The sequence below is a fragment of the Typha angustifolia genome, chromosome 15 (assembly GCF_048772165.1).
Source record: "Typha angustifolia cultivar Huaian chromosome 15, ASM4877216v1, whole genome shotgun sequence".
In the NCBI taxonomy this organism is placed as follows: Eukaryota; Viridiplantae; Streptophyta; class Magnoliopsida; order Poales; family Typhaceae; genus Typha; species Typha angustifolia.
This window is the reverse complement of record NC_133253.1, coordinates 14,835,719-14,850,538: the sequence shown is the minus strand read 5'-3', so window position 1 is coordinate 14,850,538 and position 14,820 is coordinate 14,835,719. Positions and strand designations below refer to the sequence as shown.

Here is a 14,820-nt window from a genome sequence, read left to right as displayed (position 1 = left end):
CATCTCCTACGGAATAGAAGTAGAATAAAAGTGAGGAATAATCTCATAGAAGGCGAAAGCGAAAGATGGCGGACAGACCAAGCCGAGCATTGGTGGTGTACGGCGACGGCCACGCTTCTCTCGTCTCCCCTTCTCACACCAATCTCCACTCCGTCGCTTCTCGCGCCTCCTGTGGTTTCCTTTCCCTCAGAACTCCTCCTCCCGAGGGTGCGCATCTCTCTCTCTCTCTCTCCCTTCATCTCCTCGCTTTATTTTGTTGTTCTGTTTTTTTTTTTTGGTGTGCTCTATTATTCGATTGGGGAAAAGCTAATTTTTAGATTGTGGGAAATACTAAAGATCACGATTTGTGCGGCGGTGATCGTGGAACTGCGGTCAAAATTTGATCTTTGGGCAAGAACTGATTTTTTTTTCTTCTGAAAAATTCTCCTTTTGGCACGTCAAATGCTTTGGGAGATCGGACATTGTTGCATTGACCGAGGGAATGGGCTTAATGGGTAATTCCTTGCTTATTCGATGATTATTGATGCATTCCGCCTTGGGTACGAGTGACATATAGGATGCTTAGGAAATTCAATCCCACAACAGAGTGGATAGAATATGATGAGATAGAACAAGCTATAAACAATTAAGCATGATCTCGATCAATGCGGACTCAGTATAGAGAAATTTGGAGTTCTGATTTTGGAAGTAATATATTGTGTTTATTATAGTGCTAGTTTCACGTAGACAATCTAATTACCAGTGTCAAACGGTTGATGGCATAGAGCTGGGAGCTTTGATCTAATTTGAATGGAATTTGACATACTAATATTAGATTTTTTAAATTTTGGGGCAAATTGTGGGGGAAAATCAAATTTCCCCATTGATTCCTACATTTTGAAGATTGCTTTTTACAATATACTAGATCTATGTAGAATGACTCTTAGAAATGATAGATCTTCAGATATTAAGCTAGATTTATCATGTGTGGACCCCAAATTGATTTCTAAAGTGTAAAACAAATAAAATAGTTAAGAGAATGGAAGGAAATTTACCTTCTGATAGGATTTGAAGAAAAATCTTAAATTCCTCTTAGATCACTCTTGATAATTTCTTCTTCTCTAACTCCCACTCTCTATTTGGGAAATGTGTTGATGCTAACTTAATGGGTCTTAGGCAACACATAATGTAAGCCGCTCGATACTATACGTATGTTACCTGTAACATCCTATGGGCTCAACACGAATTGACACTCAGGCATGCCGTTCAGTATGATCTGGCATGGAGTTGTCCCATTGACAACACTCCCCATGCCAGGTGCCTATGTCATCAATATGGGATGTGTCATCCGGCACGACAATTCTTCGTGTGATACATGTGAATATATCTGATCACCTTTATCAATACAGGTGGTTGGAGCCCCTCATTGTTTGAAGTTTTGACTGAATCTGAATAGTTCATGCTGAAATTTATTCAAAACTAAGGCAGAATTTAGAGTTTATGGCCAAAACTAATAAGAGTGTTGGTTTTGACTTTGATTTTGAACCACTATCAATCAAAACCATACATTTCAGCCAAAATATTTTTCCTTTTAGGGGTCAGAAGCCAAACCAAATCTTCAACAAGGCAATATCCAAACGACCTCTTTTTGGCACCATTAAGAGAAAATATAAGTAAATATACCAGCGTTTAATCCTAAGATTCCTGGCATGCTCAGATAACCACTGGAAATTTATTAGAATGTTTCTGGTATAAATTTAGATGGTGAAGTGTCTCTAAAATTATTTATAATCAGAAAATATATGACTTTGTTCGTTAAGGCGTTACATTATGTCATTTACTTTTCATAATGGTGCTTTTTCTATAATTCATTTGTGGCAGCTAAGTGGAGCATGTAACGTATTTATCTGTGCATCCACATTTCATTCTTAATAGCTACCTAATCAACAAAAGTTAGTTGTAGTCGTATAAGATCTATTTTGTCTATTGTGTTCCTTATGTGAAATTTTGTTTGGATTAAATTTCAGAAACTGAAGATGATAGGGCAGTTCGAGAATTAGCACAGCTACTGGATGCATTTGATTTCTATACTGCAACAGTGAGATTCCTATTCTTGTCTCTTGATAAGAAACAAATTATGATTGCCTTTAACATCTAGGTGTTTCAGACTGAGCAGCATTCCCAAGCAAATGCTGTTGTTGGTGTAAAGGAATCTTCAATCCCGAGAATATCAGAAAGGTGCAATAAATAGCAAGGATTTGTGATATCTTAAGCTTGTTGGTTCTTACTAAGTTTGTTGTTATTTGTTCAACTTCAGGTTTATGGGATTGAGAGCTGCTGTATTTTCAAGTTGCACTGGTGTTAGATCTTTTGCAGCAAACCTTGGTTTCAGTGTTTTCAAAATTGATGGCTTGATTGAAAAATCTGATTCTTCTGAGGAGCTTCAGAGAACCACTGATGAATTACAAATGGCAACTGAGTTACTAAGGCTTTTAGGATTTTCAGGAGGGGATGTTCTAGAAAATTTTGAGTTTGATATAGTGTTCTTACATATAACTATGGAAAAAGCAAAAAGTCAGAAAGGAACTATAGTTGGCAGAACTGATGTAGACTGGCTGGACAAATTAGTAGGTGGAATTGTGCAAGTTTCTCAGCCTGAATTGGCTATTGCTTCTCGTCTACACCTCTCCATTATCTTAAGTTATGGAACTGTTTCTGAGACAGACGAGCTGTTCTCATTGATTTCAAACTCTTCAACAGAAACAAATTCTGACTTATCTTTGTATCGCCCACCTCAGAGTTACACAATGAAAGGGGGAAATCCTTTGAAGGACGTCAGGTAAGATAATACAAAAGGTCTGGAACAGTCTCAGAAATTTGGTTCCATTCACCATTATATTACCTGCATGTTGATTTACTTACATCATGTAGGCATCATCATCCAATGCTTTTTGCTCAGTGGCAAGACGGAGTAACCCGCAGGGATATGGCCAAGACATTTTCGTTTGATGAATTTATAAAGGTATGCAATTTAAGTTCTGTTGTAATGCATGTATAATGATGAACTGGATACCGCTAAAACAAGTATAGTTTCCTTTTAGTTTGAATTTGTTTTCTGTTCCTTTTCTTGGAATGATCTTTAATGACTATTCAGATTTTCATGCTGTTAGTCACGTGAGAGAAGAGATTTTTCTGCAGTTCTACTTGAAATGATGATTAACAGTTTGTGGTTGTTCAAAACACAATTTGTGGAATTGTCGAGTTGTAGAAACCACTTATTAATTCAAAGGTTGTAGGATCTGTCCTGAATGGTGTAACCTTTCTTATGAACCATACCAGAGATAGAGAAGTTTGGTAATAAGCAAGCTAGGAGATTCTTGTCCTTGAGATAGATTAAAGGCTTCTCCAAGAAACCTCTAATAGATAATAGCATTGTTAATGCAAAGTGTTTGACTGTAATCCCATTATCTGCTTCTTCTTGTATCACAAGATAACTTATATATAAATTCCTATAAAATAGTTTTGATGAAGATGAGAGTTTTGCTGCATATTTTTGTAGAATGCATAATATCTTTGTGTAAGATCAGTGCTCGGATTGTCTCTTCCAACTATGATAAATGAAGTATGTCACTTTTGTAACATATCAACCAAAATCCATGTACTCTTTGTGGAATGAAACAATAAGTGGACACATGAATTTCAGAGTAGTTAATACCAGTGTAAATTTACGCAGAACCATAAGAAAGACACAAGTAGGAATAGATCAAGTGCAAGTACAATTTAAAAGCAAGTGGTCAGCTGCATTGTAAAAGCAGATTAAAGGTAGATATACAACTAGATAGATGGGTGCATATGAGAGCAGACATATGGTTATTTATAAGACATCTGCAAAGGGTTCGTTACATGGTCCTTTTTCTTTATCTTAATTCAACTCTCTTCTAGTGAGCTCTAGCCAAGTCTTTTTAGTCCTCCACCTTTGTGTTGCTTTTCAATGTGAATCATTTCTTCTTATGGTTGCACATATACGTAATCTCTTTTCTCCCTACATCTGGATCTCACATCGATGCTATTCCACACTAGCCATAAAGATAATAGTTTTCCCTAAAACACGAAGTATCCATCTCAACCTTCTCATTCTAGTTACTTCTATTCAGAATATATCACCAAATTACCCAACATTTAGAAATATAAAGCTTCACTGGTCTTATAGGTATCTTACAATATTCTTCTCTTCAATTAAAGTTGATGTATGAACAGAAGTCAATTGGCAAAGAAGACAAAGGAAAGTAGATTTAGAGAAACTGGCAAAATGTATGGGTGCTGTAGGAGGCTGATGGCAGTACAAACTTATAATATGACCCTGGAATTGGTTTAGTTTATCACCCATTGAAAGAGATTTCACTAATTGGCTCTTCTTCCGGCACCTAGTGTAGACATAGAAGGCACATGGATATCCATTAGAAGGGCTTTGCGATGGTTGAAAGACATAAGATATTATTCACTTTAATCATGTCTCTTTAGTTCTATCATTATATTTTCCTTATTGTCCGTTCTCATTAAACTGTCAATCCAAAGTAATGGGTGTATATTGTAACCACTTTTTGCCTTTTTAAAATATCCTATCAATCAATATTAGGTGAATGTTTAGTGTGTCAAAAATGTTCTGAATATGTCGAATATGTAAGAATATAGGATAGAAAAAATGATGTGTTCTAAAAAGTAGTTCGTGCACCTGTATATATGTAGCCATATACATGGATAGGGGCAAAGCTCAAAATATCAGAATCCTAATCGGCCATCCGAAAGAGATACGTATCGGCAATAATTATTAAATATAGAAAAATAATAAGATGATATAAATATAAATTATTCAAATATGAAGTTTTAAAAGAATATAATTAATATTTTCTCAATCTCTATCTCTCTCTCCCTCACCCAAATAAAAAGAATTCTTAATCTTCTCTCCCACTAACTCTCTCTCCCTCTCTTATCAACAATCTCTCTCACTACCCTCTCCTTATAATTCTCTCTTTAAAAGAAAATCCCTCTCCCACAAAATTCTTCCTTTCCAACCCCCTCCAAACCCTCTCCCTCTCCTTCTCCTTCTCCGACTCCCTCCTCTCTCTCTCCCCCTCCCCCCTAGCACTCTCACTTTTCCTCTCCCACTTCCTTTCTTTCCTAAGCCGATGCTTCTCCGACATAGTTCCAGCAAATTCTTCCAACGTAGATCCAGCTCTATCGACCTTTGACGACCTCAAATATGCCATTTTTTTTATTTCCTCTCTCTTTCTCTCTCTCCGATGAGCACTCTGCCTTCTCTTTCTCTCTCACTCTCTTTCTCCCTTTCTCTCTTACAGTTTCAGTGAGTTTTGGTCCGTTTCGGATACAGCTAATCTTGATCCGATACTAATTGGGTATGGATCGATCTAGTTGATACCAGGTTGAAACTAGTCATTAGACTAGTTTTGGCCATGGATCGGTCGAAACTAGCTTCCATGGATATGGGGTAGGGGTGTAAATGAGCTGAGCCTGAGTGAGTCGACTTATGCTCAGGCTCGGCTCGAAAATATTTTTGAGCTTGGCTCTACCCAAACCAAGCCAAGCTTTGAATGAACTTTGTACAAGAAAGCCATTGTTACTTCCTCAGCTTTTTTTCCCCCAAAATGAATCCAACCAACTACCATAGTCACTATCTTCTTCACATACATCTACAAAAACTTGCATTCACAAAAAATTTGGCCCAACGAGACCCATCACTTAACCAACTCGAATAACCATGCCATATCTAGCGTTGACATTGCCGGATCTCCACCATGTTGCTCTCCTTATATAAACTCTCAAAACAGCTTCACCAATGAGGCCCCTATCCATACCACCCTAAGCAAAACTCTTAGGTGTCCTCTTGCTTGCAACACACCTTGCATTATATGGTGGTGGAGTTGGAGTAGTCTAATAGAGTCATAGAGGAGGAGAAAGTCAATAGGGTCATGAAAGAGGAGTGGATTTGGGGTAGGATGAGAAATGAAAGAGAGAGGATTTGGGACCTATAGAGGTAATTTTGAATTTAGGTTGGCTTGGGTTGGTTGTGGGCTATTGGAGTTGCTTTTAATTCTAGGAGAGATATAAACCATTGGATCTTAGACCTAATGGTCATAAATTATACACAATAAATATATTATTAATATATAGAATTAATTCGAGTTTATCAACCAGAGTCTTAGTGAGCTAGTAGGGATGCTCAAAAAGCCCGTGAACCCAAAGCTCGTCCATGTCCAACCTAATAAAATTAGGCCATAGCCCGTCCCAAGCCTGACCCAAAAGTCTATTGGACTAGTTTGGGGTCAACCCATGTCCAAGCCTGAATCGGCCCGAGCCTGAATCGGCCCGAGCCCATAGTGCCTAGTTCGTCCATAAAGCCCATAGATAATGACTCATCTGTTGAGCTATGTTCGTTCGCAATTAGTTTGACTTATGTCTATTAGATTTACATTTAAATTCTTTAAATCTTATTTAATTGCTTATATTCCTTAAACGTCAAATATATGTTTCGATTATTGTGCTCATGAGAGAGCATTAACAACAATCACAAAATTTGATTGTGACTAATTTGGTCGAGATTGGAAACAATTATGGAAGTGAGAACATTTAGAAAATTTTGAATTATATAAAAATATTATTTCTAGGCTTTTAGAAAACTATTATATAAAAATATTTTTTTCTAATATTTATATTCAATTAGACATGGTATGCCTGTTCGCTCACAATTGGCCTGCTCAATAACAAGGGCATGGGCTGTATAGGGTCAAAATACTTGAACTGGACCTGAGCCCTCGGTCTAATACTAGTTTAAGAATGAACTGGCCAGACCTTGTCAAGCTCGAGTCTGATTTTATTTTGTTCGGGCCAGACCTGACCCGATCCATAAGCACTCCTACGAGCTAGCTTTGGCTTAGGGTCAGATCAAAATTAATTTTGAACCTAACTCGAGCCTCAGTTGAGTTGAACCCAAGCTGCTTGTTTATTTTGATAACCTTAGATAGGGTTGCTTGACCACTTTGCATCAGCTGCTTCCTCGTAGGGCTTAGGCAAACTGAAATCACATGGCATCTACAAGACTAAGATACCTTATAGGTTGATACATGTATGTTTAACATGAAATATAGTTGATAAGCTGTTTAAGCACTTGGATATCAAAACATGTATGTTGATTATTCTTGTTCTAAGTTTTGCTTATTCTTATTTTATACTTAATCGTATTGTATGACCTTCAAACTTCACTGCAGATTTATTGCATCAATGTAAGCATATTAACTTAAGTCAACAAAGATCTTGTATTGTCCTTTCTTCTTCTTTTATTCCTTTTTCTTTCATCTAGGTTAACTATATACTCCCCTTTTCAACCAATCATTATTTTCTTTTGCAACATTAGCTTGCGCGATTACTTAGGTAATAATAAATCATAAGTATCACCACATCTTTGGATAAGTTTTTCATTTAAATCACCATATATCATATAACTACCTTTTCCAAAGACAATTACGCTTCCATGAAGTCAGAAAGTTGATTTTTTAGATGAATCACACTTCTAAGAAGCAGTGTATTGAAAGGCATTTAAGGTGGCGTTGGTTAGGGGTGTAAACGAGCCGAGCCTGAGCGAGCCGGCTCTGGCTCAGGCTCGGCTCGAAATTAGTTTCGAGCCTCACAATGTTGCTCAGGCTCGGCTCAGCTCAACCCGAGCCGAGCTCGAGCTGAGCCTAACCGAGCCCGAGCCGAGCCCGAGCAAAGCTCGAGCTTGATTAGAGGATGAGGCGGTGGCGACATGGACAGCGGCTTGCCGAAGGAGTCGGAGACGGATGGAGGAGGCCGACGAAGGAGGAGGAGGAGGAGAAGGCCAACGACGGAGGAGGAGTTGGAGGAGGCCGACGGAGAGGAAGGTGTGGCGCCGTGGTGGTGGCTTGCCGTCGTTGCCGATGGAGACCGACGGGGAGGGAAGAGTGAAGGTGATCGGGTGGATGAGGGTGAGAGTGAAGGTGAGGGTGGGGGAATTGATGATGGGGAAGGTGATGTGATGGGAAAGGTGAAGTAATTAATGAGGGTGGGGTAGGTGAGGGTAGGTGAGGGTGGGGTAGGTGAGGATGATGAATGTTGGGGTAGTTACGGGTGAGAATGAGTTAGTGAGGGACACGTGACAATATTTCCTTATGCCACATGTCCTTAGTCATAGGGACTCAGGCTATCGAGCCTATCGAGCCGAGCCTGAGCGAGCCGGCTCCAGCTCAGGCTCGGCTCGATATTAATTTCGAGCCTATTATAATGGCTCGGGCTCGGCTCAGCTCTGATCGAGCCGAGCCGGACTCGAGCTTCACCCGAGCCGAGCCCGAGCTGCTCGTCAAGCCTGACAGCCCTAGCGTTGGTGGAGTGATGTACTGACTTTGCTAACAGGGAAGGTGACAATCACTTGGCAGGCCAACAAGTCGCTTGGCGGGCTAAATGGCCCTAAATTTATCTCTCCTCTTTCGATTGTTTCCCGAGCAATGGCAAACAGATGATGGCAGCAAGCGGTGGCAAGAGAGAGCTTATGAGAGTGAGAGTGGAGAGGCCACGAGCTTATCGCCATTGTCCACTTGAGAAGTGAAGAGTAAAGGCTCATCTTCTCCATTCACTTCTACTTTTCTCTCTTTATGCCTTAGGAATTCATTTCTCATTTTTTCCCTCTGCTTTGGGAACCCACCACTTCTCTTTTTAACGCATTGTGTTTCTCAATATAGAGAGGAGAAATGGTGGAATAAGCTGTCATGCTCCACACATATATATATATATATATAGAGTTAATTTGTGATTTTTTGTTTCTATGGTTGTAAATTATTATTAAAATTTTTATATATGCTATATTAATTATAATATATATAATATATATCATATGTAATTTTTTTTATTTTTTGTATATTAAAAATGCTAGATTATCTTGGCACCTACAACCTGTGGCCACCTTTTAATACACTGTTAAGAAGGCCATACAACACTTATATCATTACTTGACTACTAGTGTATCTAAAAGATGCATGCTAGGAGAGAAAGCGAAGGGGCTTTTTAGTAGCTTCTCAAGGTCCTCTTCATGCAAGCATTGCAGGATAACTTTGAACTAGATGAAAATCAACTAAGATTTGGCATGGTGATAGTGTCATATTTTGGAACTGCATATGATACTTCCTGGTTAGTGCTGTATGTAAATGATTATTGGGCCAGGACCTATGAATGTTTAAGAACAAGAAAGAGTGTATAAACTATACACTTTTTGAGCTAATGTGCTCACAAGTATATTTTAAGTGCTTTCCAAGGTGCAGAAGTAGAAATATCAGATGAGCAAAGCCAAGTTCTTATCTATAAAAAGAGCTTTTGCTTAAAATCATGCCACTGTTTAAAAGCTTAGTATGTAATTGTATCACGCTATTTGCCAATAAATGACAAGCTACTAACTTTTTTGCAATTAGAAATGTTGTTTTCCAAGTGAAGACCACCTATAAGTTTTGGGGAAATAATTCCATGGCCTTCAAATTTAACACATTTTGGTGCGTCTTAAACTCTTCATCTAAGTTTCTTTTTTCAAATTTATCCATGTACCATAATCAATTGTTGGCCTTTTGTCTGGCCAAAAGTCCTAGGGTGAGGCTTCCTGCAAATTGGATCAAGTTGGATCTGCTTGATCCATTTCTTGCTTATCTGCATAACTTTTGTATGCGAACTCACCTTAAAAAGTTATATGGTTTTCTGCACAAAAGAATCAGTTATTGGTTATATATTGTGGTAATGTGGCCAATAAAATCATTTAATGCAATAGCAGCTAAAGCAAAGCATGTAACAGCTCAAATGATTCACAAGTAGGCAATCATTATGCATACACATATATACCCTCATAAAAGTTGAACAGATAAATGAGGAACAAACTGAATGATATTGTCTTAGATTTATATGAATTAATATCCTGTTCCCGTCTTCAAACTTAAAACTAAATTAAGCACCAAAATTTTCCTTATAAGTTATTGACCGATGGCCACTTTGCAAGAAACAATGGATCCTAACAAGAGACTAGGAAGATCAAGAAGTTACAATAGGAGCACAGTAATAATAGGAGATAGAATTTTTCAAATTTTGATCTCTCATTGAGTAGAGAATAAGCTTGAGGACATACGATAGAAAAGGGAATGACATCTCAGGAAAGTTGATTACTTAGTTCATTCATGTGCCATCCTTGTTTAAAAGATCAAAGGGTAACTAATTTTGAACAATAATGGTCATGCCGAAGGAACGTGCTAGTCGGCATGGCTTTCTGTGCCACTAGCACTTATTTAATATATTTTTTAATAAAAAATTAGAATATTAAAAAAATACTTTGGTCTTCGGCACATCAATCTTTAGTTTTTTTGTTTGAATATGTGTATTAAAAGTTAAAAACCTACATTATAGTATTTTATTTTTAGGTTATTTATGTAAACCTATTCTATTAAATATATAGCATTAATCAGATATAAATATTATTCAATGCATAATATGATTAAATATATTTATTAAAAATTATATTAATGATTGAACATTTCAGATTAAACACCTGATATCATTCAACACAAAATATTAATTGATAATACTTTAGTAATTTAAACTAATATCTAGTTGAATGTAGAATTACGAAAAGGATCAAAGATTTTATTTGTTGGCACAAAAATAACACGAGAATGTTGCGTTAAATATTATTAATAATCTTTAATCATATTGATGATAATGACTTTATTTGTCGAGACAAGAATAATATTAAAATTATTTAATGATGATCGATAGAAATAAGCAAAAGTAAAAAAAAATTAGTTCCACATCAGCACGAGATTGGCATATACCCGTACCGACCGGTACATACCTGGCACCTATCAGAAATCTCAATCCAAAATCACAACTATTTGAGGCCAGCTATATCCATCCTCTCCTCGTCTGATTTCATTTGATTTATGGACGAAGGGATTTCACGATTGTTTCTTTGTTCTAATCTTTATTTTATTAACTGTTGGATGGAGGGACCCCTTGGTCTTTTCTTTGTTTCTTTACTTGCTACTTTATGTTCTTGTTATGAATCTTATCATTGAATTCACATTATATATGACATTGGAAGAGATCAGATGCTGCATGAATTGCTAATTATGGAACTAACAGAATGCTTTTGACAAGGTCATGAGTTCTAGTTTATATGAAAGCTGAACAGCCTGGAATAAATTTTGGTGGGAGTTGCTTTACCGAGCAAGTCAAATATTAGTGGTTTGGTGGTAGGCACATTGTTTAGTCAATTTATATTGGAGGTAACAAAAAGCAACTGAGACTGGAAAATACTGTAGAGCATTAGTTTAAAGACCAACGAAATCTGCAGTTGCGATCTTTAGGAAGTGAGACAATAGGTACTATGTGAAGATTGTGGTTGATTGCTTAAGATTGTACAGTAGAGGAGAGTTAGCTGAACTGAGCATGGCATAGTAGGTCCAAAACATATCAAGATCTTACATGTACGCAAAACTGCAATGCCATAGTTCATTAAACTGATACCACAATAAATCACTATCCAGTCATTCCATGGAATCTCATTTCATCTCTTTTCTGGTAAAAAAAGAGATGTTTTATTTAGGGGAAAATTCATAAACCCTAATATAAAGACCTATGCCAATATAAACCTGAACTGAAAATGACATTTGGTTGTGTAAATGATTTGTTTTCTATTTATTCTGGTTTCATATAACTTAGTCAAGTTCTTGTTTCATCACAGCATGGGGGAAATCTCGCTATACTTGCTGACCGATTTTTGCACGAGGTGGCGTTTAAGCTTTGGAAGGCACCTAAATACGGAGCTTGACTAATGAAGATGTATTTTCTTGGATAAGAAGCTTGGCCTTTCATCTGCAAATGGAACTGATGATTGTGCATTGAAGGATCCGACTGAATCAGCTGAAAGCCAGATAAGACATCTGATTTGTTCTTTATTTTATACTAAGCTTGACCCAGTCACCCTATATAGGGAATAATTTCATGCTTTCCATGAAGTGTAGTTTGGAATAACTTTTGAAGTACTGTGCTATGAACACTTCAACACAAGCATGGGGCTAAGATATTAACTAAAAGGGATATGGCATTCCCAGCTATTATATATCCAAACAGACATGGAGAATTGTAACTTGAAACATGAAAAATTATTCTGACTTGGTAAATCAGCATATTTTTTAGTTTTCAAATTTCAATGTGCTAATTTTGCTTTAGACTGTCATTTGAAGTTGTGAATCATATGAAAGTTGTTTCTCTTTGAAAATTATAGACTATATTGGAGTTATTGATTACATATGTCAATGTCTTTTAGGGACTATGATATTTGTTCATTAGTATGATCACATTATTGCAGACAGAACTAGTGGGTCCACGTTCATTGAATGGTTTGTACTTTGTAGTCCTTCATCCTGAAATTAATATTACTTTAACTGCTACATCTTCTGATTTGCTAATAGACAAGGGAACCAATATGATGCAAATCGAAATGCCTAATGTTTCAGAGGGAGCTTGTAGTTGGCAATAGTGACGTGCTACCAATGAGAGAAGTTTGACTTACAGTTCACTTAAGGAAAAGAAAGAGAAGGTTCTTTACATTCATATCATTAATAACAGTTTAACCTGCAGAAAATATTCTGTTGGCGTGCTTGCAAGTTGACTGCTTTTTAGGTATATTTGCGAAACATTACTCCCTGATCGCTACCATTAGTTCATAAAAAACATTCTCTGGATATTCCTTTTCTTTTGTTTCTTTTGATTAGAGTACTCTCTCTCTCTCCCCTCTTTTATTACCTTTGAAGGGAAAAAAGTTCACCTACAGGGCATTTTATTACAAAAAAGAAGGAACAAATATTGAGAAAATCTTCTATGAACTAATGGTAGTGAATAGGAGGTGGTCTATATAAATATACCTAACATTGGAGTAATTTGTGGTTAAAAAGGAAAGAAAAATAAACCAAGTAAAAGAATCTAAGGATATTTGACATGAGGAATTTGGCCGTGACTGCCATATGAACCTTGGAGATGAGTTTAACCTTCTTAATTGATGGTGGGCCTCTTAGGTAGATGGTATCCTATAGATTGTTTGTCATGGAAGATGTAGAGGAAGGCAAAACAGATCCAACAATACAAATTTGAGTTAATTATAGATTACTTTGATAACTATTCTCCTTCTGCTTGTTGTGATAGTCAAAATTTTACTTGCTTGTCTACTTGTGATCTTGAAAATTATCAAATGGACCGCATCGTTGCCTTCATAAATGGTGAGTTATATGAGAGGTTTGTTCTTCCTGGCAAAGAATGTTAGTAATTCCTTGAACTCTAATGACCAAGACCAACACTATTATTAGTGAGTCAAATTATAGATTTTTTAGCTCTGCACAACTACCGGTCATGAGAGAGAGTAGTTAGTGTAGCCTTCTTTACGTCTTATTCTGAGAATTCAAAGTTCTGCCATGACCGAGAAAGCTAGTTAGTTAAGTTGATGGCCAAGGTTGAATCTCTTTCGTCTCTTTTCTTGAATTTCTTTCTTAAAGAAAATTACATAGTCGTGAGATTCATCTTATTGCACTGAACTGGTAGTTTGTATAGGATGTAAACTGCATGATTTCTCCTTTTAACAAATTATAACTCTTATAACATGCTATATCTGCTCCTAAAATTTACCTCACAAAACCTTCGATTGTAGCAGGTTCTTTTCTTAGCTAGGTTGTTATTCAAATCTGGTTATATCTCGAACGTTTAAATTGCTTTTCTTTTTACAATTTCGACTTGAATATAACATTTCGTGAACCAAATGGCCATTTTATTCCTCTGTATTATGGTGTTTTTTGGTTCATTACATAGAGATGAACATATATTAAAAGCTGAATGTAAACATAGTATTTCCTTGGCTGCATTTTATAAAACTTATAATCTTCTCACGAATAGGATGTTTGATGTGGCAATATTTAATATCTTTCGATGTTCTATTACTACTTACAGTAGCCGATAATTTCTCTTGTATTACTAAGCTCTTATAGTCCCATTTTTATATTTTTTTATCCCATACCGGTCACCATGAGTATCTCATGTATTGAGTTCTTATTTTTGTATTTTACTATTGTAGTATAGTAGTTGAGTTCTACTAATTTATGTTAGAGATTATAAGTTCGATCCAAAAGCTAGATATGAGCTAAACAAAGAATTAATCATTCTTATATAGAAACACTTACGTTTTACTAAGTTTTAGTTAACATATTAAGCTTATCTAGGCTTCAAATCATGTGTAATGTCGTCACACTATCGAGTTGCTCTTCGAAATCATTGCAACTATCAATTATATCGAGCTGAGCGATTAGCTAAGCCACCAAATTAAAGAGCAATTTTTTTTTCACAATAATTGCTTAGGATTAGAATCAACCATTAGTAGTAAAGAAGGTACTTATTGACTTTTGGTATAAGAAAAAAAAGTTACTCTTGTTACTTAGACATACTACTTATAAGTAGTATTTAGAAGGATCTTATAAATCGGTGGTAGCATCACTCAACTATCATCATTCTGATAAACTAGAGAGATCATATTGCGATTAGACAAAATAGAAAGATATCAATAAAAAAAGAAGAGAGTATTTAATCAAATTAAGAATGTGAACAATTTATTTATTTATTTTTTATTTTTTATTTTTTGTAATTCTCAAAAGTAACGGAGTTCGTGTCTTATATTCAGGTATTTAAGTCAAATGAAAAACTCTGTTTGTGCTAGGTAGGAATAGCAATTCTTATTTATTA

The 14,820-nt window shown here is 36.3% G+C and overlaps 1 protein-coding gene across 2 annotated transcripts; it reads left to right on the top strand.

Annotated features, from left to right (window-relative positions):
* Positions 1–12,321, top strand: LOC140778327 (uncharacterized). 2 transcript variants are annotated; one of them, XM_073122981.1, is made up of 6 exons: positions 1–207; positions 2,007–2,077; positions 2,138–2,217; positions 2,297–2,818; positions 2,911–3,001; positions 11,780–12,321. In XM_073122981.1, exons 1-6 carry the CDS (start codon positions 66–68, stop codon positions 11,864–11,866), a joined length of 993 nt encoding a protein of 330 aa, XP_072979082.1. In that variant the 5' UTR covers positions 1–65; the 3' UTR covers positions 11,867–12,321. The 2 variants fall into 2 exon arrangements, with proteins under 2 accessions (XP_072979082.1, XP_072979083.1); XM_073122982.1 differs by having other exon boundaries at positions 3–207; positions 2,147–2,217; positions 11,780–12,317.
* The last annotated feature ends 2,499 nt before the right edge of the window (positions 12,322–14,820 follow it).

Excerpts from the sequence above, each read along its gene's own strand:
- LOC140778327 (XM_073122981.1), top strand. The coding sequence starts at position 66 with ATGGCGGACAGACCAAGCCGAGCATTGGTGGTGTACGGCGACGGCCAC. Across the intron at positions 2,218-2,296 it reads ATCCCGAGAATATCAGAAAG|GTTTATGGGATTGAGAGCTG; the intron begins GTGCAATAAATA and ends GTTCAACTTCAG. Across the intron at positions 3,002-11,779 it reads CGTTTGATGAATTTATAAAG|CATGGGGGAAATCTCGCTAT; the intron begins GTATGCAATTTA and ends GTTTCATCACAG.